Source organism: Coregonus lavaretus (assembly GCF_964263955.1).
Source record: "Coregonus lavaretus genome assembly, chromosome: 17".
Taxonomy (NCBI): Eukaryota; Metazoa; Chordata; class Actinopteri; order Salmoniformes; family Salmonidae; genus Coregonus; species Coregonus lavaretus.
This window is the reverse complement of record NC_140004.1, coordinates 26,461,594-26,484,855: the sequence shown is the minus strand read 5'-3', so window position 1 is coordinate 26,484,855 and position 23,262 is coordinate 26,461,594. Positions and strand designations below refer to the sequence as shown.

The following is a 23,262-nucleotide window of genomic DNA, read 5'->3' as shown; positions in this document are numbered from 1 at the left end:
CTCACTGTATACACACACACACACGCGACAACATACGCACTATACACACACGTATACATGGATTTTGTATTGTAGTGGTTGAGTAGGGGCCTGAGGGCACACAGTGTGTTGTGAAATCTGTGAATGTATTGTAATGTTTTTAAAATTGTATAACTGCCTTAATTTTGTTGGACCCCAGGAAGAGTAGCTGGTGCCTTGGCAGCAGCTAATGGGGATCCATAATAAATACAAATACAAAAGGGGGTCATGTTTTCATGAGCTTGGGTCCCAGGAAAACACAGAATTTCTTATTTGTGTCCCAGGCTGAAAAGGTTTACAAACCCCTGGTCTAAAGAATCCATATGTTCTTATGAAATATGAACACAGAAATAATGGAGTTTTTGAACTTTTATTATGGTTGCAATTTGACACAATTACAATCATGGTCTTGACTCTGACTCGATTTGCTCCTGTCTTGAATCGGTCTCACTTTAGGTGGTCTTGAACACAACACTGGATCGATCCAGTGGCTAGCTAGCAGGGGGGGAAGAGCCTCAATAGCAGGGGTCTCCAACAGGTCGATCACGAATAGCTTGCCAAACAATTCTGAAAGTACATGCAATTTCCACGTGTTCCACCGCAAACTGTTATACACAAATCTCACAAGTATCAGACACCGCAAGCTCCCAGCTGCTATCTAATCAATAGCAACCATGACATTATCCCACCCCTGGTTAGCCACTATTGGCTTAAAAAGCCAAATCTAACGCAATATCTGCCAATTAATTTCCAGCAATATTGCCCCTGTCTATCACTCCGTGTGTAGCCAGTTGATGTGCTAACAGTCTTGTGGGTTGACAGAAATACTTTCCCCAAAACCTTCTCAATTAAATGTTAACTGCAAAGTAGGCTTACCTGGCAGAAGTATATCAAAAAATGTTGTAGCTCGTAATGATGTTAAATTTTTTTAAAGTAGCTCTCATGCTTTGTTTGCCATAGCAACCTGCAGTGTTCTGGAACTGTCAACCAGCGCTTGGGTAGTGGTTTTGCTTTACATGGCAGTCAATACGAATAGAACTAATGACCAGAAAACGCCTAAAGTTGCGCTTGACTACCAGGGTTAGTGAATGTAGCATCATGTTTTGTAAAAAAATGTATGGTTTGGAAAAGAGTCTTGCGTTTTTATGCTGGTAACCTGTGTGTAAAAGCAATAATACACTTGAGTCCATGTGTTATGACTGCCTCCTGGCTATGACCATGTCACAGCCATGATAAAAATGTCAACACATGGCCGGCCTTTCATGTATTATTGCTTAAGTAGAGGATAGGAAAGCCAGGCTACAGCGCTCCGCCATGCGAGACTCTCTGACCGAGCTCTGTTACACAACTCCCTCCCCTACCGACCCTGCTATCATTGTTGTATACCACAGTTGTAAAACCCCACCTGTCTGTCTTCCTGTAAACTTTTCATATTCATTGCCTTTGAATCGTACAGTATGTTTCATATATGGCTTTTGTATGCACTAGCTGAACATTAAAAACGTTTAAAAAGTGTTATGGACCAGATACAGCGAGCAGAACTGCATGATCTTCTTGTACTTGCCAGAGTAGCTTAACATGGCCTAGCCTAACATATATATATATATATATATATATATATATATATATATATATATATATATATATATATATATATATATATATATTTCTGTTCTCTGAACTTCTCACAGAGCTTTGCTTCTTGATTGGCAACTGAAGACTGGCTTAGCTCTGAACACTGCATGGCCTCTCTCTGACTCTGTAATGCTTACAAATTATTCTCACATTTAGCACACATTATGAGCAATTTTTCACACCATTAATCTCTTGATATTAGTCAGGGTAGAGCTACGGTACATGTCACACTACTGTACTGCTTGTCCCGCTCTCTCTGTCCTCCGGGCAGTAGCCTAATGTAGCCCCTTGAATGTTTATTTTCTTGTACGTGTGGAGACTTTTGGATAATGGCATGATAAACAAAACACAATTCTTAGTGTTAGGCCTATGTTTATCAAGAGTTAAAATAGCTTTTTATTAAATTGTTCCCTTTAATTGTTTAGAGAAATGTGATATCTGTGTGTAATTCATGGCATGAAATTGGGCATTCCACTCTACCTGTTCAATTGATCTGAGAGCAGATTATCTTCAAATACTACTCATGGACATGAGGCTTAATTAACTGTGCTGTTTGTCTATGACCACACCTTCTCGCATTAATGCTTGACATTTTTAAACATTCCTCGGCTGGTATTTTACTGATGTTGCTAAGCAGCGTCTGTGTTTGCAAACATGGCCTGGAGACCTTACTGCGACTTGGCAGAGCCGTCCAGTCTCAACCAAGTCTCAACTTCAGGCATGGCTGACTCACGCATTAGGCTACAGCAGACCACTGGTGCATTTGGCAACACAGAGCCAGCCTGTCAAGCACATCCTTACTGTGCTGAGGAGAAAACACTTTTCCACCATCTTTCGCTTTGTCTAGCTGTCTGTCAGAAGTCCCAGCCTCACCTAACTCGCAGCATATCTGCCAACTGCCAAGATCTGCAGCCGTGACCCTGCGCTGACCCCTGATGCAGGGGCCGTAGCGCGTAGCAGAATGTCCCAGAATGCATTGCTCCCCGCCAGGAGGGAGAGTGGTCATTATGCATTCTGGTCAGGCAGACTGGCGTGTTGACCAAACTGGAGTAGCAGTATGTTTGTCTGACTCAGAGTGAAGCCCAGGGTCCAATGGGTGGGACAGGCAGAGCCTGTGATGCGCAGGCCAGGCTAAGCTAGGAGTGTGTCTGTCTGGGGGCTGGGGCTGGAGCTGGGGCTGTGGCTGCTCTGCTCTGCTGGCAAAAAGGTCCTGTCACTGCAGGAACAAACTGCTCATTATCCATGCATAGTTTCATCCTACTCATCCATCTGTGTATGATGTGTGGTAGACCTGGGAAGTTTTGTCTGTTAGCAGCAGATGGATCACTCGGACAGAGGGGAACCCTGTTGACTTTATTTATTCAACCGTACTTCAGACGAAATGGAACAGGTATCATATGTACCCCCCTCAGCATCTTTGCACTAACAAGAGACTGATTAGCTTACTGTGATAATTAGCCATGGTCCCGCACACACTCGGGACCAATCAGGCCCCACTCTGCTCTGACTGAGCCAGGACCCTGGTGAGCTCTGCTGTTCACAATAGACCACAAGTCAATGATTGCCTCCCCCATTCTGTAGAGTTGGCTCCCTCCAGACAAGGGACCATATGGTGCCATCAGACACACAGTAGGGAGAGACTGGTTTTAATTGAACATTTGGAGTGGTCCTCAATTAGCCGGTCATCCACTTGTCGCCACGATTTGTTCCTGACTAAAGCTGTTTTATGCATCTTTGGTACCACATCTTGGCACCATAGGGAGCTAAAATGTCTGTCGTCTCTAAATGTGTCTTCCTGTATCATGCCTTTTTAAGATAGTGTTATTTCTGGAGTTGGCGAGTGTGATCTGCATTGGATCACAAGCTGTCCGTATGGAATACAGGTTCAGGCAGCTTGATGGAAACTCATACAGGTTATAGCAATGTTCTGTACTGGGCTGCTGTATGCCAGCTGTTTCCACTCTGTGTTCCCTCAGCCTTGGTATAATGAGGACATACAAGACTGGGGTCACATTTAGCCCTTTTCACACTACTGAGCTGAGCTGAAACAAACTGTAGGCCTACTGTGCTAGCACAGTACGGTTTAGGTCGGCATGATGGTGCGAAAAAGGGCAATACTGCCTACTGTGCCACTAAAGCTGATAGGCATTAGGCAACCTTCAGACCACACAAACAGATCTAGACCAAGAGGGCTCAAACTGCACAGGCCGACATGGCCACCATGCCAAAACATCAAATGATTAAGGACATTTTATGCAATTTATCGCTTTACAAATGTCCAAATTCCATGGCAATTCCCCACAGCTCCCAGCTGGCTGAAGGCCTAATCTGTCCTGTGTCACACACTGTAGTGGGTTTATGCTTTTGGCAGGACAATACGCTAGATTGTTCAGATGACCTGGGTTTTTATCTCTCCCTCTACATCAGTTTATATACCAGCAGCACACACTCATATTGTGTGGAAAAGCCATAGAGGAGCATGGAAGAAATCCTGTGAGGCTTTAAGTGTTGTTCTGTGGCCATATTGTCCCATACAGCTGTTATGGCATTACTCCTCACTGTTATGGTATACATTTTCAGAGCTTTGTGTGGAAAAAGCTGAATAAGCATCATGTTATTCATAAAGGATAACCCCTTTTTCTTATAGCATGTATGTACTCCTAGCTCAGTCGCTCAGAACACACTTTCTCATAGGGGTTTGTTTTGTGTGTTACTGTTAACCCACTGGTCCCTACTAGGGTGATGAAGAGGTCAACAGGAGAAGGTGTCTCTGTTTGGGTTGGACTCTGTGGACTAGGCATTTGGCCTCCCAGAGGAAATGGTGGTTGATTTTAAGTGCCTACAGTGCTGCCTGCCATTACAGAGAAGCACTGTGGTAGATCCCCAGTGGTGGGAGGGTGGGCATACAGGGCCTTGGGGGCTTTCATTCCCTAAAACTAAGTCACCCTTGTTGAGTATTTTGATGAAACGGCCCTCACACTGAGGAAGAACCATTTCCCATTTTCCCAGTTTGTGTTGGTTTGAGAAACAAGCAGGTTGGAGTATGAAGATCATAGGTTAGAAGGTGAGGTTCAGTATAGTAGTAGTGGCAATAGCGTGGCTAATTCCCCTCGCTAACATAGATGGAACAAATAAGGACAAATGCATAGCAGAACAATGAATTGAATGTATAGCCTACCCATTTAACTTTTACTGCCAAGGTTCTTCCCTCCTTTAGATCCAGCATGGGGGGGCATACATGGGCTGTGTGCCTGACTGCCTGTAGCATGGTAAGGAGGTTGGTGATGGGAGGATCTGGGCTTGTATTCCACAAGGGTTAATAGTGGAAGTAGTGTTGCATATTATCTGCCTGTGTCACAGTGCCACACCCCTCCACAGGAAGAACTTCCTGCCTGACTGACACGAAAGATGATCTACTATATTGACAAGATAGCCGAGTGACCGCTCTAAAAATGGAAATACATGTCCTCAATGATTGAAGGAAGGCGAGATCATGCGTATCTGCCCTCTCTAGCCAATGAGTGGGCAGATACACATGTAAACAACGGGCACAACTAAGTCGTTTTTTGCAAAGTGGCCGGAATGCCACATGCATCAACTTGTATCAGTAAATTGATCAACTAAGCCTCCTGTAATTCGACACTATCCTAGACCTCCATACAAAAATGGGATTATCTCACAGGGACATATTTGGGGCGGGGTAAATCCTCTCACTTCTCTTCTGCTGACACCGCCACCACCACATGCCCTGCTTCATCAGTGAATTAGGATGGGAATGGGACATGGGTAGTGAAGGGTGTGAATAGTAGATAGCCTAGTTCTGCCTGGTGGTTGTGCATCATATCAGCGGATCATGGCTCGACTACACAAATCATCATCAGAAGTTCAGGCAGGTCAGTTAAATGAGAGACTTCCTTCTCAGGCTAAACCAAAAAGATGTAGGTGAGATGCCATACTATGTTCCAGAGAAGGGATGTGGCTATATGATGTAGGACCTAGTTTCTCCTCCCTTACCTGGTTGCCTCAGCAACACTGTATTTCATCTGTTGAAGTAAGTCTGTTTAATTGCCAAATCAGGTGTAAAAGGAGAGGTGATTTGAGTTGTTGAATAACAATGTATTAATCTAGTCAACCTGGACTTAGGGCTGGGTGATATGGCCTAAAACTCATATCTCGAAGAAAAAAAAATCAAACTTATGTGGTCCTCTGTAGCTCAATTGGTAGAGCATGGCGCTTGTAACGCCAGGGTAGTGGGTTCGATCCCCGGGACCACCCATACGTAAAAATGTATGCACACATGACTAAGTCGCTTTGGTTAAAAGCGTCTGCTAAATGGCATATTATTTATATTATTATGGGTGATTAATATATATAATTTTTTTTCTCTAAGCTTTGTTTTACAATTAAAGGTAAAATACACTCCATTTAAAACAGTCAGCAATAATCTAATGAATTCAGAGTTTGTGAAATTATACCTAGGCTGAATATATGCCTTCCACTAATAATTTTATTATTTTATAAAAATAGTTGTACCTGCTTTTTTTGTTGCAATAATCACTGATCTGGCTTTCAGGTCTGTCTATAAAAATGCCCTTTTTGTAACAAATTTAACCAGAACCATGCATAATACACATTCACTAATAATGTAGCAGGCATTAACACCGGTCTCATAAACGATCTCTCAAGCACAAGGCCACGTGCTAGTGAGTAGCCAGCTAATATTTATATTTCATGTTTAGCCAATTTGGATCTAGGTATAATTTCACAAGCTCTGAATTCTGCTAAGGCAAAACAGTTGAATTGTTATGAAAACAACCTTCTGTCCGTCTCCAACTGTTTGAACAGCATGCTAGCCTGTCCACTTTGTTCAGATGTTGAAATCAAGTGGATACCTTATTTCTCAGAATGTTTTATGCTTATTGCACATTTATAAAACACAGACTAAAAAGCTAGTATAACAATCTTTATTTGACTCAAATGCTGCTAGCGATACGTGTTACCGTAATGCGCGCGTGACAAACTGAGCATTAATTTTCCAGAATTAATGTTCATTGGTACATCCGTTTTAGTAGCATCTACCTGCTCGAAATTTGAGGAGTTGAAACATAAACAGGGTATGGTTTGAAATGTTAATTTCTCTATTACAGTAAAATAATGTCTCTGTGTTTCGGTGTCCATATGACCGATTTTTGACAAATGCAAATAGCGAGTTGGAACCGTTTGTCAGAGGAAGACGTGATCTCTCATATTTGTTGTTGTGAGAGGGGAGGGCCTTTGAGGAAGAGGCGAATCGAGAGGTTTCACTCTCGCCAAAATCAGTCCAAAATTAGCTTAATGCGTTTCTATACGCTTGTTGCTTATTTTGAACCTAAACTTGTCGCCTGCGTTCCCGCCTTTGGGACAACGACTCCCATTGTTAGGGCGGAGACATGAGCATCTCGTCATTATGTACAGATCTCTGGTGTAAATGGGAAGGTGCACAGCACAGAAGGAGCGAACGAGACGAGACCAGAAAGACAACATGAGAACAAGCGGCCATAAACGATCATAAAAACGAAAAACCTTGATTCTGCGATACTGGTATTTGGAATATCGCGCAAAAACATTAATTCAAATTAATTCGATATCGTCCAGCCCACACTACAGTATCACACCTGTCTGCACGAAATTGTGGTTGTTGTTTAGTCTTTGCACTCAATGATAGAATGATGGCAGCATTCACTTTTCTGCTGCAAGAGGTACTATAGGCTTAGTTGATAAACTAAGACAAAGTGGCCCAGTTAGTTTTGTGATTAGTTATGGGCATTTCCATGGTAACGAAATTACGGTGAGACTCAGATTTGTCACTTTAAAATGTATACCAAACAAAAACCATTGAAAAACCAAAGTTTAACAAACCATACAACTCTATGCACAAGGACTACTTTTAAGAATTTACACAGAACATTTGACAAAAACACATTTACAGGAGTTGTATGGTTTTTAAACTTTGAAATCAATGTTTTTTGTTTGGCATATATTTTAAAGACAAAAATTGGAGACATCCTAATTCCGTTACCGTCGAATTCCCCTTATCCTCCCGCTATCTTTGAAAACTAGGTTACTGCTGATTGGCTGCTCAGAGATGTGACTTCACTTGTAGCTGTTAAAACAATTTATGTTTTCCAAAGCTCTCTCATCTGTTGACAGATTTCATTACTGGGTGAGAATTTCAACTGAACCAGCTACACAGTCCCTGACTGTTTCATATTTGAATTGGACATGTCTTATTTTTGTTGGGAAATGGCACTTAAGTAGGTGGGCTATTCAATGGATGAAACATGGTTCTTGTATTTCTAAGTTTGATAGTTGGCATAATGCAAGATGAAACGAAAACAAATGAAATGTGATGAGAGGTGTGAGCCTCGTGTGGAATGTTATGTCAAACATGTTCATGTGCTAGGGCAGGGCTTAAAGAAATATCCATGTATATGCCTAGATATGAGGATATTTGAGGATTACCTTTCCTCCCTGTCAAGCCAAGAGTTTTATCTCTTGGTTTTATTAGACTGTGATTACACTTTAACCTTCATGGCAAAGCCTACGCTAACATTATTTTCCATTCCAGTAATTCACTCAGGGAGGATTTGCTTGCCCAGCTTTGCTATTATCTCTTTCTCTGTCTTGCTCTCTCGGCCTACAATCTCTGCCTACTCTCTGTTATTATCTAGTTCCTCGTTGCCAGTGTGTAAGGAAGTACACAATAGCCAGTGTAGGCCAAATTCTGGTGGTGGAACAAAGGAATGATACAGCTGAGCTATGCTCATTGCTCAACTCTAGATAATTGGCGCCCTTGCTGGCACATGTCTGCTGAATGTCAGCCTGGTCTTGTGTCAGAGGGATGGGGAAGGAGGGTTAGTCTGATCTGCCACATGGCTCCTCTCTCTGAATGTACTGCTGCTGTAGAACCTTACCTTAGGCTACGTCCCAAATGGCACCCTATTGCCTATATAGTGCACTACTTTTGACCAGGGCCAATAGGGAATAGGGTGACATTTGGGATGCATCCTTTGACTGAGGCTGAGCCTCACACATCTGGGAGGGGAATGTGTAAAGGGCTCAGTCACACATGCAATCAATCTGTCTTGCAGAGTAGCAGCCACAGCTAGGGGACAGGACGTTCAAGGCACCCATGTCTCACAAGCAGTAAACACGTACTCATGTGGGAGCTGCAGCCTTTCTATTTCTCAGCCATGCTGCACCGTGTGAAATTCTGTGTTTTTGTGTTTTCTTTAGGCCTAATGCAACCAGGAGAAAGAGTTGTCACTTGAGATGTTATAGGCATAAATTCCTTGACTGCTTGGTTTTGTCTTTTCCCTTTGATTGTGAGTGACAGTTTCCAAACTAAAACCCCAACTTTTCTCTCCCCCCGGTCCACTATCCAGATATGTTCAGGCGAGTTGTGCGAGCGAGCAAATTCCGTCATGTCTTTGGCCAGGCGTTGAAGAATGACCAGTGCTACGACGACATCAGAGTGTCGCGGGTCACATGGGACAGCTCGTTCTGCGCCGTCAACCCCAAGTTTGTCGCCATCATCATAGAGGCCAGCGGGGGCGGGGCCTTCCTGGTCCTCCCTCTTAACAAGGTGAGTCGGATTATTGACTATAAAAACTGCATTGTGTGGATCTGTCAGTGGGTTTCACAAGGAAACTTATGTCAAGCAACAGAGGTTTATACATTCATATGGGCATGTGCTATTGCTGCCTGAGCAGATTTGGGCTTTGGCCTCGTTTGACCTGTCCTTACTACGTCTGTGGCTTTGACACACACTTCCCACACACACACCTCCCCCTGGGGACATGACGGAGTGTGTGTGTCTGCGTGGCTTTGGCCTGGGCCAGCCCCTCCCCCTCCTCCTTCCCAGAGTCAGTTCCAACACGCCCTGTTTGCAGGGAACAACCAGGCACGTCACACACAGCACAATTTACTGCTCAGATAGACCCACACACATCCAGGGGAAATCACACATTGGCCACCTACAAATCCCAACTCTGCAGTTTAAAAATTACGTTTTGTGTGTGTTTGGGAGCCTACATATTTCCCTTAGTCATTCATGCGGAGAAAGCAGCAGCATATTGTGTGTCAGCAGCATCACATAGGCATGTTTCAGGTTGTGGACAGACAGGGATTTTTAGCTGTGTGACTGGTCTCTGGTGGCCTGGCTGAGCGGGTGAGATTGAAATGGATTCTAACAAGCTGGGTTGCTCAGCAGTGCAGGCAGGCAGCAGTACATACTGGTGGTGGTCAGTGGAGAGAGACTGCAGTCTGACTGGTCCAGATGTGGGAGACCGATACTACAGATTCACTATTCTGAGGAAGATCCAATATTAGTGCTATCTTTGTATCAATTCAGTGTCTTGTTAGTAACTCAAGTCTGTGTTCACTTCTCCTATATTTTGAATAGAAAGAAAGTAAAGGCCCTGTCAGCTCAGCGGCAGTTCAGCTTTAATGACAGGACCTTAAATTAACCTGCTGTCAAAGATTTACAGTTCATTTTTATGTATTTTATCTTCTCTTAGGGAGGGACAATACAGTACCATAAAATGCTGTAGCAGATAACATCCACCTTTTTGTTCTTTGTGCCTGTTGGCTCTTTCCTATATCCTCAGCGGCCGGGTGACCTGTGTGATAATGTACTTACCGTGGCGATGATCATTTTTATGTCTCTGCATCCAGTATGAAGGAAGTTGGAGGTAGTTTCGCAAGCCATTGCTAACTAGTGTTAGCGCAATGACTGGACGTCTATGGTAATAGCTAGCATGATAGTGCCTTCGGAAAGTATTCAGACCCCTTGACCTTTTCCACATTTTGTTACGTTACGGCCTTATTCTAAAATGGATTAAATAAATACAAATCTTCAGCAATCTGCACACAATAACCCATAATGAATAGAAATGTTTGCTAATTTATTGTAAACAGAAATACCTTATTTACATAAGTATTCAGACCCTTTGCTATGAGACTCGAAATTGAGCTCAGGTGCATCCTGTTTCCATTGATCATCCTTGATGTTTCTACAACTTGATTGTAGTCCACCTGTCGTATATTCTATTGATTGGACATGATTTGGAAAGGCACACAACTGTCTATATATGGTCCCACAGTTGACAGTGCATGTCAGGGCAAAGACCAAGCCATGAGGTCGAAGGAATTGTCCGTAGAGCTCAGAGACAGGATTGTGTCGAGGCACAGATCTGGGGAAGGGTACCCAAACATTTTTGCAGCATTGGAGGTCCCCAAGAACAGTGTCCTCCATCATTCTTAAATGGAAGATGTTTGGAACCACCAAGACTCTTCCTAGAGCTGGCCGCCAGGCCAAACTGAGCAATCGGGGGAGAAGGGCCTTGGCCAGGGAGGTGATCAAGAACCCGATGGTCACTCTGACAAAGCTCCAGAGTTCTTCTGCGGAGATGGGAGAACCTTCCAGAAGGACAACCATCTCTGCAGCACTCCACCAATCAGGCCTTTATGGTAGCGGCCAGATGGAAGCCACTCCTCAGTAAAAGGCACATGACAGCCCGCTTGGAGTTTGCCAAAAGGCACCTAAAGACTCTCAGACCATGAGAAACAAGATGTCTGGTCTGATGAAACCAAGACTGAACTCTTTGGCCTGAATGCCAAGCGGCACGTCTGGAGGAAACCTGGCACCATCCCTACGGTGAAGCATGGTGGTGGCAGCATCATGCTGTGGGGATGTTTTTCAGCGGCAGAGACTGGGAGACTAGTCGGCATCAAGGCAAAGATGAACGGAGCAAAGTACAGAGAGGTCCTTCAAGAAAACCTGCTCCAGTGCGCTCAGGACCTCAGACTGGGGTCAAGGTTCACCTTCCAACAGGACAACGACCTTAAGCACACAGCCAAGACAACACAGGAGTGGCTTCGGGACAAGTCTCTGAATGTCCTTCAGTGGCCCAGCCAGAGCCCGGACTTGAACCCAATCGAACATCTCTGGAGAGACCTGAAAATAGCTTTGCAGCGACGCTCCCCATCCAACCTGACACAGCTTGAGAGGATCTGCAGAGAAGAATGGGAGAAACTCCCCAAATACAGGTGTGCCAAGCTTGTAGTGTCATACCAAAGAAGACTTGATGCTGTAATCGCTGCCAAAGGTGCTTGAACAAAATACTGAGTAAAGGGTCTGAATACTTATGTAAATGTAATGTTTTATATTAAATAAATTAGCAAAAATGTCTAAACCTGTTTTTGCTTTATCATTATGGGGTATTGTGCGTACATAGATGAGGGAAAAATATCATTTAATCCATTTTAGAATACGGCTGTAACGTAACAAAATGTGGAAAAAGTCAAGGGGTCTGAATACTTTCCGAAGGCACTAAGTCCAGTCATTGGGCTAACGCTACACTATATACACAAAAGTATGTGGACACCCCTTCAAATTAGTGGATTTGGCTATTTCGGCCACACCCATTGCTGACAGGTGTATAAAATTGAGCACACAGCCATGCAATCTCCATAGACAAACATTGGCAGTAGAATGGCCTTACTGAAGATCTGTGACTTGGAACCGTAATAGGATGCCAGCTTTCCAACAAGTCAGTTCGTCAAATTTCTGCCCTGCTAGAGCTGCAACAACTGCTCAGCCGCGAAGTGATAGGCCACACAAGCTCACAGAGCGGGACCGCTGAGTGCTGCAGCGCGTAGCACATATACATTGTCTGTCCTTGGTTGCAACACTCACTACTGAGTTCCAAACTGCCTCTGGAAGCAGCGTCAGCACAATAACTGTTTGTCGGGAGCTTCGTGAAATGGGTTTCCATGTCCGAGCAGCCGCACACAAGCCTAAGATCACCATGCGCAATGCCAAGCGTCGGCTGGAGTGGTGTAAAGCTTGCCGCCATTGGACTCTGGAGCAGTGGAAATGCGTTCTCTGGAGTGATAATCACGCTTCAACATCTGGCAGTCTGACGGACGAATCTGGGTTTGGCAGATGCCAGGAGAACGCTACCTGCCCCAATGCATAGTGCGAACTGTAAAGTTTGGTGGAGGAGAAATAATGGTCTGTGGCTGTTTTTTCATGGTTCGGGCTAGGCCCCTTAGTTCCAGTGAAGGGAAATCTTAACGCTATAGCATACAATGACATTCTATACGTTTCTGTGCTTCCAGCTTTGTGGCAACAGTTTGCGGAATGCCCTTTCTTGTTTCAGCATGACAATGCCCCCATGCACAAAGAGCGGAAATGGTTTGTCGAGATTGGTGCAGAAGAACTTGACTGGCCTGCCCTGACCTCAACCCCCTATCGAACACCTTTAGGGTGAATTGGAACGCCGACTCCGAGCCAGGCCTAATCCCCCAACATCAGTGCTTCACCTCACTTATGCTCTTGTTGCTGAATGGAAGCAAGTCCCCGCAGCAATGTTCCAAGGTCTAGTGGAAAGCCTTCCCAGAAGAGTGGTGGCCGTTGTAGAAGCAAAGGGGGGACCAACTCCATATTAATGCCCATGATTTCGGAATGAGATGTTCGACGAGCAGGTGGCCACAGACTTTTGGTCATGTAGTGTAGTTAGCAATTTCCTTCAAACTGCATGCAGAGACTCAAAAATGGATCCACGAGTTCATCTGACTAGTGGGAAGTAGATAAAGGGCTTCATTGCCAAAATCCTGAAGTATCCCTTTAAGGGTATTAAAGTGTATTTTTAGAGGAAAGCATCCAAACTGGCTTCAGATATTTGATACAAGCAGGATGATGATGAGGTGACGTCTGAGAGACTTGGACACACATGAAGGCAGACATGGGACCTAGGAGGACAGGATAGGGTGGGGAGTGTTACAATGCCTTTGGAAGCTAGGCTATTCCTGATGGACAGCAAAGGCCAGCCAGACAAGCCTTTTTTTTCAGCTTTGCCCCTTTTAACAGCAAGGTTGTTTTCCAGTGAAAATGTCTGTTTTGCATACAGTAAATAAACCTACATTTGCATTTCAGATTTCACTACAGGGAGGACAAACAGTGTTAGTGTCTGAGCCACTGGGATGATTGTGTCAGCTCTCCCGGAGTGAGGTTTCCTAACCCTCACTATAGGTTGGCTGGATGGCTATCTCATTTATCATAGCGTTGTGTACAACACAAACTAAACCAAAGGCCTCTGGGGACAGGACCTCTCTGTGCTGCTCAGCTCCATATAAGGGCCTTAAAGAGCTCAGACCACTTTGCTCTACCCTCAACTTGGAGATGAACAGCATTTTGACAGTGTATGGCTGTAAACAGTTGACTGAACACCCCCTCCTGGGGTCATGCAAGGCCTATAGGTTGGCATGCTTTCTCTCTATATTCAGCTATTAATAGGCTACATTAGGTTATGATGTATAAAAAAACTGTAATATAATTGAACAACGCAAGTCATTAACCTATTCTTGCATTGAATTGATGCATTCATTTCTTTTTAAAAGTATGTCATTTTGAGATGTTTTTTTTGTTACATCAAAATAGGACTCTGCCCTTTTTAAGACAAATGTTCCAAAAGAGACATTGACTGGCTACAGAAGGTGAGCCAAGACCAATGCTAGGCTTCTTTTTGCAGACTACCAGTAGGCAGCATATTGCTAGTATGTTCACTATTGAATGTTTACTTTTGTAAATCACTTTCTGTAAAATAAGCTCAGAGTGGATCAATGCTTGGGACAGCTTGCGTGTGCTGTGTGAAGGCATCAACTCATGTAGGCCTACAGTGGCTTGTGAAAGTATTCACCCCCTTGGCATTGTTCCTATTTTTTTGCTTTACAACCTGGAATTAAAATGGATTTTTGTGGGGTTTGTATCATTTGATTTACACAATATGCCTACCACTTTGAAGATGCAAAATATGTTTTATTCTGAAACAAACAAGAAATAATACAAAAAAAGCAGAACTTGAGCGTGCATAACTATTCACCCCCCCAAAGGCAGTACTTTGTAGAGCCACCTTTTCCAGCTGTAATTGCTGCAAGTCTCTTGGAGTATGTCTCTGGAAGACTGAAACAGGTTTCCCTCAAGAACTTCCCTGTATTTAGCGACATCCATCATTCCTTCAATTCTGACTAGTTTCCCAGTCCCTGCTGATGAAAAACATCCCCACAGCATGATGCTGCCACCACCATGCTTCACTGTGGGGATGGTGTTCTCAGGGTGAAGAGAGGTGTTGGGTTTGCGCCAGACATAGCGTTTTCCTTGATGGCCAAAAAGCTCAATTTTAGTCTCATCTGACCGGAGTACCTTCTTCCATATGTTTGGGGAGTCTCCCACATGCCTTTTGGTGAACACCAAACGTGTTTGCTTATTTTTTTCTTTAAGCAATGGCTTTTTTTCTGGCCACTTCCAAAAAGCCCAGCTCTGTGGAGTGTACAGCTTAAAGTGGTCCTATGGACAGATACTCCAATCTCTGCTGTGGAGATTTGCAGCACCTTCAGGGTTATCTTTGGTCTCTTTGTTGCCTCACTGATTAATGCCCTCCTTGCCTGGTCCGTGAGTTTTTGTGGGCGGCCCTCTCTTGGCAGGTTTGTTGTGGTGCCGTATTCTTTCCATTTTTGAATAATGGATTTAGTGGTGCTCTGTGGTATGTTCAAAGTTTCTGATATTTTTTTTATAACCCAACCCTGATATGTACTTCTTCACAACTTTGTCCCTGACCTGTTTGGAGAGCTCCTTGGTCTTCATGGTGCCGCTTGCTTGGTGGTGCCCCTTGCTTAGTGGTGTTGAAGACTCTGGGGCCTTTCAGAACAGGTGTGCATATACAGTTGAAGACGGAAGTGTACATACACCTTAGCCAAATACATTTAAACTCAGTTTTTCACAATTCCTGACATTTAATCCTAGTGAAAATTACCTGTTTTAGGTCAGTTAGGATCACCACTTTACTTTAAGATGTGAAATGTCAGAATAATAGTAGAGAGATTTATTTAAGCTTTTATTTCTTTCATCACATTCCCAGTGGGTCAGAAGTTTACATACACTCAATTAGATTTTGGTAGCATTGCCTTTAAATTGTTTAACTTGGGTCAAACGTTTCAGGTAGCCTTCCACAAGCTTTCCACAATAAGTTGGGTGAATCTTGGCCCATTCCTCCTGACAGAGCTGGTGTAACTGAGTCAGGTTTGAAGGCCTCCTTGCTCGCACACGCTTTTTCAGTTCTGCCACCAACTTTTCTATAGGATTGAGGTCAGGGCTTTGTGATGGCCACTCCAATACCTTGACTTTGTTGTCCTTAAGCCATTTTGCAACAACTTTGGAAGTATGCTTGGGGTCATTGTCCATTTGGAAGACCCATTAGAGACCAAGCTTTAAATTCCTGACTGATGTCTTGATGTTGCTTCAATATATCCACATAATTTTCCTTCCTCATGATGCCATCTATTTTGTGAAGTGCACCAGTCCCTCCTGCAGCAAAGCACCCCCACAGCATGATGCTGCCACCCCCGTGCTTCACGGTTGGGATGGTGTTCTTCGGCTTGCAAGCATTCCCCTTTTTCCTCCAAACATAACGATGGTCATTATGGCCAAACAGTTCTATTTTTGTTTCATCAGACCAGAGGACATTTCTCCAAAAAGTACGATCTTTGTCCCCATGTGCAGTTGCAAACCGTAGTCTGGCTTCTTCCTTGCTGAGCGGCCTTTCAGGTTATGTCGATATAGGACTTGTTTTATTGTGGATATAGGTACTTTTGTACCTGTTTCCTCCAGCATCTTCACAAGGTCCTTTGCTGTTGTTCTGGGATTGATTTGCACTTTTCGCACCAAAGTACGTTCATCTCTAGGAGACAGAACGCGTCTCCTTCTTGAGCGGTATGACGGCTGTGTGGTCCCATGGTGTTTATACTTAATAATAATAATAATAATAATATGCCATTTAGCAGACGCTTTTATCCAAAGCGACTTACAGTCATGCGTGCATACATTTTTTTGTGTATGGGTGGTCCCGGGGATCGAACCCACTACCTTGGCGTTACAAGCGCCGTGCTCTACCAGCTGAGCTACAGAGGACCATAGGACTTGCGTACTATTGTTTGTACAGATGAACGTGGTACCTTCAGGCGTTTGGAAATTGCTCCCAAGGATGAACCAGACTTGTGGAGGTCTACAATTGTTTTTTCTGAGGTCTTGGCTGATTTCTTTAGATTTTTCCATGATGTCAAGCAAAGATGCACTGAGTTTGAAGGTAGACCTTGAAATACATCCACAGGTACACCTTCAATTGACTCAAATGATGTCAATTAGCCTATCAGAAGCTTCTAAAGTCATGACATCATTTTCTGGAATTTTCCAAGCTGTTTAAAGGCACAGTCAACTTAGTGTATGTAAACTTCTGACCCACTTCTTACCCACACCCACTGGTGATACAGTGAATTATAAGTGAAATAATCTGTCTGTAAACAATTGTTGGAAAAATTACTTGTCATGCACAAAGTAGATGTCCTAACCGACTTGCCAAAACTATAGTTTGTTAATAAGAAATTTGGTTGAAAAACAAGTTTTAATGACTCCAACCTAAGTGTATGTAAACTTCCGACTTCAACTGTATATACTGAGTTCATGTGACACTTAGATTGCACACAGGTGGACTTTATTTAACTAATTATGTGACTTCTGAAGGTAATTGGTTGCACCAGATCTTATTTAGGGGCTTCATAGCAAAGGGATTGAATACATATGCACGCACCACTTTTCCGTAATTTATTATTTAGAATTCTTTGAACGAAATTATTTTTTCATTTCACTTCGCCAATTTGGACTATTTTGTGTATATCCATTACATGAAATCCAAATAAAAATCAATTTAAATTACAGGTTGTAATGCAACAAAATAGGAAAAACGCCAAGGGGGATGAATACTTTTGCAAGGCACTGTACTTCTCCAAGTTGTGACTTGCGGCAGCGTGGTGGTGCTTGAATGAACTGCCGATCATATTGCTCAAATACAAATGGCAAGACTTTTCCGTGTTTAGTCTACAATGGTGGACTGTGACAGAGCAGGTAAATGTTGAACTGGAACGCAAAAATGTGCTGAGAAGTTATGGCCAGTAAAAACATGTCGGGCCAGTGACTGACGAGATCCACTGGCCCGACATGTTTTTACTGGCCCTGGGCCATCAGGGCATCGTTATTGTCGGACCCAACCCCCCTCATACTTGGTTTAATTAAAGTGTAGAAGGTCAGACACTCGTTGAAGCCAACAAGGTCTCTGGTCTGGAATGTCCCTCAGTAACCCCATTAGGTGTTATTACAGTGTCATAAGTGGTCAGTAGTAGATGTCTGGCTGCAGCAGCAGACACACACAGCCTGGTGGCGTACCTGTATGTCTGGTCCAGCAGTGCCCCAATGTCAGCCAGCCAGAGCCAGATATACCCTGGGTGACATACAGTAAGTTCTGTCTGTCTGTGTGGTTTTGACAGCCTGTAACCTAGGCCTGTAATCCGAGCAGACCATTGGTGGGCCATGTCATCTGACTCTGCTATGGTCTTGGGAAGTGGATCCTCTGGCCTGTCATCACACAGCCTTACACCTCTCAGCACCTTACTCAATACAGCCACCGCCTGCCTGTCCCACTGCCAGCTCCCAGACCCTGGCTGTGTGTCAGGGCTAGACCAATGATTTATATATACACTGACGGGGTGCTGTTTTGAAGCCACTGCGCCTCCATCTTGGCACTCCCCCACTGTTGTAAAAAATATTTTGGAAGCTATAGAAATGCATTTAATGTCTACATTTTGTTTTTGCCACGTTTATTCTATTAGACACCTTAATGCATACTTTTAAATTATATTATGTGACTTAAACATAAAAATTAAAGCATTTAAAAATGTATAACAACATTTTCCTTAAAGTAAAATTATTGGAAAGTTCTAATGTTACTGTGCCCACTACGACATAAAAAAAATACTTAAATACATTTTGTCCTTAAAACATTTAATTGAAATACTATAGAATTCCATTCATTCCTATGGAGGACTGCTTCTTCTTGGGAGTGCTAATATGGCCGACCGGTGGCTTCAAAGCCTCTCGTTGGCCAATGCATAGCATCATCAATCCATGGTTTATACATCATTGGGGTAGACTGGCTTTTGATTTTCTAACTGACTTCTGAGAGAGCTTTCTGCTGTGGGCTGGCAGCATGGCCTAATCTCCCTTTAATGTCCCATCAACAGGCCATGCTCTAAAACACTAAGTAAGAAGAGTTCATATCGTTTCAAATGGCCATTAAGTGTTTTGTTACCACTATGTCAAAATGTAATCTTTCAGAGAAAGGACAGGGACAGGCTGCTGTCTCCGTATAAGCTTACATCTCTATGGCAGCGTGGAAAATACTACTCTGTAAACAGGAACGTTACACAGCATTAATAAACACTGCAGTATCAGGGTTTCAGGGTTGTCTTCTTCTGCAACTGCAGCCTTTTAAAATGGATTTGGAGACTACTTCCTGATTTACAGATGACCTTTCTGATTTTAGTGATGTTATTGAGTTCTAGTTATTCTGATCATGGCTGAGCTGAGTGTGTTTCTTTCTCAACAAAACAGGCAGCCCTAGTGTGGTGGTCATGCTAAATGGCTGTTTAACTGGGACTCAACCCTTACACACCATGTCAGAAGTAACCTATAACCTCTCAGCCTCGTAGCAGGGCACAGGGTTCAGATCAATATGTCTACGCATGTCTGTCTAACTCTCTCTGCCATGTCTTCTCTTTTGCACACACACACACACACACACACACACACACACACACACACACACACACACACACACACACACACACACTATAGCCCATGTGAGGGTGGATCTGGCCCATCTGCCCATGCTGTGCTGTTCCCAGCCTGTTTGGGCAGCCAGCTGCTCAGAGCCTTTGTCTCTCGCTCACTCCCAGCCAGGCCCTTTGTCATTTCTGCATTCTGCCTGCTGGGGGGGGGCTGGAGGTGGAAGGAGGGTGCTGCTCCTTGAATCCAACCCCCAAAATATGGCCCTTCTGATATGCATACTGTGGCCCTAATTTCATCTTCATATGGTCTACCTCCCTATCCACATCCAGTATTGTTGGTGTTAAGTCAGAGAACCACAGAAACCCTCCAAATACGTGTAGGTTTGCGCTTTGACTAAAGGTGTCTTGAGATTTTGCCTTGAGATTCACCCCTCGTACTTTCCTTGCACTTACAGTACCAGTCAAAAGATTGGACACGTACTCATTCAAGGGTTTTTCTTTATTTTTACTATTTTTTACATTGTAGAATAATAGTGAAGACATCAACTATGAAATAACACATATGGAATCATGTACTAACCAAAAAAGTGTTAAACAAATCAAAATATATTTTATATTTGAGATTCTTCAAATAGCAACCATTTGCCTTGATGACAGCTTTGCACACTCTTGGCATTCTCTCAACCAGCTTCACCTGGAATGCTTTTCCAACAGTCTTGAAGGAGTTCCCACATATGCTGAGCACTTGTTGGCTGCTTTTCCTTCACGCTGCGGTCAAACTCATCCCAAAACATCTAAATTGGGTTGAGGTCAGGGGATTGTGGAGGCCAGGTCATCTGATGCAGCACTCCATCATTCTCCTTCTTGGTAAAATAGCCCTTGCACAGCCTGGAGTTGTGTTGGGTCATTGTCCTGTTGAAAAACAAATGATAGTCCCACTAAGCCCAAACTAGATGGGATGGTGTATCGCTGTAGAATGCTGTGGTAGCCATGCTGGTTAAGTGTGCCTTGAATTCAAAATAAATCACAGACTGTGTCACCAGCAAAGCACCCCCACACCATAACACCACCTCCTCCATGCTTTACGGTGGGAAATACATATGCGGAGATCATCCGTTCACCCACACCGCGTCTCACAAAGACACGGCGGTTGGAACCAAAAATCTTCAATTTGGACTCCAGACCAAAGGACACATTTCCACCCGTCTAATGTCCATTGCTTGTGTTTCTTGTTCCAAGCAGTTCTCTTCTTCTTATTGGTGTCCTTTAGTAGTGGTTTCTTTGCAGCAATTCGACCATGAAGGCCTGATTCACACAGTCCCCTCTGAACAGTTGATGTAGAGATGTCTGTTACTTGAACTCTGTGAAACATTTATTTGGGCTGCAATTTCTGAGGCTGGTAACTCTAATAAATTATCCTCTGCAGCAGAGGTAATTCTGGGTCTTCCATTCTGTTCCTTCCATGTTCCAGATTGACTGACCTTCATGTCTTAAAGTAATGATGGACTGTCATTTCTCCTTTGCTTATTTGAGCTGTTCTTGCCATAATATGGGCTATCCTCTGTATATCCCCCCCCCCCTACCTTGTCACAACACAACTGATTGGCTGAAACGCATTAAGAAGGAAAGAAATTCCACAAATTAACTTTTAAGAAGGCACACCTGTTAATTTAAATGCATTCCAGGTGACTGCCTCATGAAGCTGGTTGAGAGAATGCCAAGAGAGTGCAAAGCTGTCAAGGCAAAGGGTGGCTATTTGAAGAATCTCAAATCTCAAATATATTTTTATTTGTTTAACACTTTTTTGGTTACTACATGATTCCATATGTGTTATTTCATAGTTTTGATGTCTTCACTATTATTCTACTACATAGAAAATAGTAAAAATAAAGAAAAACCCTTGAATAAGTAGGTGTGTCCAAACTTTTGACTGTTACTCTGAGTATGAGTGTGCTTGGACACGTTGGCCTGTGCTTGAGCTTGTGGAGCGATGTGTGTGTGAGGCCATAAGGTGCCTGTGGTATTGGTCATTTGTAGCACAGGGATGAGCTGGGTGTGTCTCTGTGTGTAGGAGGTGGTTCCTGTGGCAGGCCATGATGACTCAGTGCCCCTCCTCGCCTCATTGTTGCTGCCTGCATATTTGGCTGCGTCCTGTCAGGACAGAGAGGGATGTGTGGAGGTGTCAGGTGTCTGATTGAACGCATGTCTTCTTCAACCCTCATGCTTTCAATCTCCTCCTTTCTCTCTCTGCGCCTGACGCAATGTAATATATTCCCTCATTTCCATATGAAGGAAGCAGTGGGAGACTGAATGCTGTAGCAACTGCGCTGAGACATTCCTGCTTTGTCCTCTCAATCTGCCTGGCCCAACTCTGTAGAGGGGGAAAGTCTCAATAAACCACAATTGTTATGATTCATATTCCCATGCCTTGAAATCCTTCATTTGATTCAGTCAAGCATTAAATTGTTGAATTCTTCTTGGTGACTGGCTGGCTCAGTAGCCTCTGTGTCTTTATTTCCCATGTGTAATCTCCATGTGTTGGTCAGTGTGTTACAATAAAGTTTTTCAGACTGAGGCAGTAGGTTTCTTCTGTCCATTCTGGGACTCTTTTGGGATAAAACTACAGCCAGGACACTCTGTATATGGGGTCATGTTCTAACCCAGTGGTTCAAACACTCTTTCTTCACCGTAGAGAGAGGAAGATCAGATTTGGCCATGTTTTGTTTGGACCCATCCTCAATCCCCCATTCATCCAGAGCTCACCCTTTTGGCATAAGAGATCTCTCGATGTGTGCACACAAACAAGCGCACACACACACACACACACACACACACACACACACAACAGGGTTTCCGTTAGTGGCGCCTGACAGATTTGACCGGCAGCATTTAAATTGACCAGACATTTGAGACATTTACCAGACCCATGTACATTGGGTGCGTATCCTGATTAGGGCGTGCTCAGAACCCACGGTGCTCAGAATGACAGAAATCACATTTACATTATGGTAATTATTCTTAACCAAACATGCCACTCGAGGATGCAATGGCGTGCTTCCTTCTTACCGAATTCCGATACGCACTTTGAAGATGTTAAAGCTGTTCACGTTTACTTTTCCTCAGTCAACTAGACGAGTAACAAACAGTAAAATCACTAGCCTATGTCAATCTACAATCCCCTATAGTAGAAATGTATACCTATTCTATTGGTCAGCTTGTTGTTCTGTGCGAGAAAGAAATGGCCGATTCCAAACAGACTCTGGGACAGTTGTGGGATGATGGATCCCACATTCATCCAACCAGTAGGCCGAGGCTACATTATTTTTGTTTTAAGTAACGAGGCTGATGCAACGGATCAGAACATTTAGCTTAAAATGTTGATAAACTATGAGCGCTGTAATGCGTACAAGGCACTAGGCTACACATGTTCCTTCCATAATGCAGTTAGCGGGGGAAAAAACGCACGCCACATGTGAGCGCTTTCATGTGATGGAGATGAAAATATCCGTTGCCGCCACATTTCTATGGTCTGGTTTTGGCTAGGCTACTTTGAAGCAAGGTAAGACATGCCTCATAATATAATACAAAGTAAAACATTCAGTTTTCAAACAATTAAGTATGTTTTCAAAATGCATACTCTCTCCAGCTCATTGCAAAGTGGTGTGTGATGCGCTAAAGCCTCCCTACCGTTGCCTGTACACTTCAATGGTGAATGGGAAGCGTGCTTCAATTACCAGTGGAGAAAGGAAAATACTAGCTCTTTTTTTAATCGTGGCCATCAAAATAGTTTTTTAGCACACGATTGCATTTAGAGTTGTTGCACAATGATTGGGCTTATAAAAGCACATTTCACTCCAGCAGCAACGAAAGAGCTGTTTGAGGCGCTGTAGC

The 23,262-nt window shown here is 43.6% G+C and overlaps 1 protein-coding gene across 1 annotated transcript in view; it reads left to right on the top strand.

Moving 5' to 3' along the window:
* The window catches only part of LOC311144759 (coronin-1C-A-like), a 53,922-nt gene that overhangs the window by 13,429 nt on the left and 17,231 nt on the right, over positions 1 to 23,262 (top strand). The window contains exon 2 of the mRNA XM_084180860.1: positions 9,078 to 9,277. Coding sequence (XP_084036986.1) covers positions 9,080 to 9,277 — 198 coding nt within the window. The 5' untranslated portion in view covers positions 9,078 to 9,079. The remainder of the gene's footprint in view (positions 1 to 9,077; positions 9,278 to 23,262) is intronic.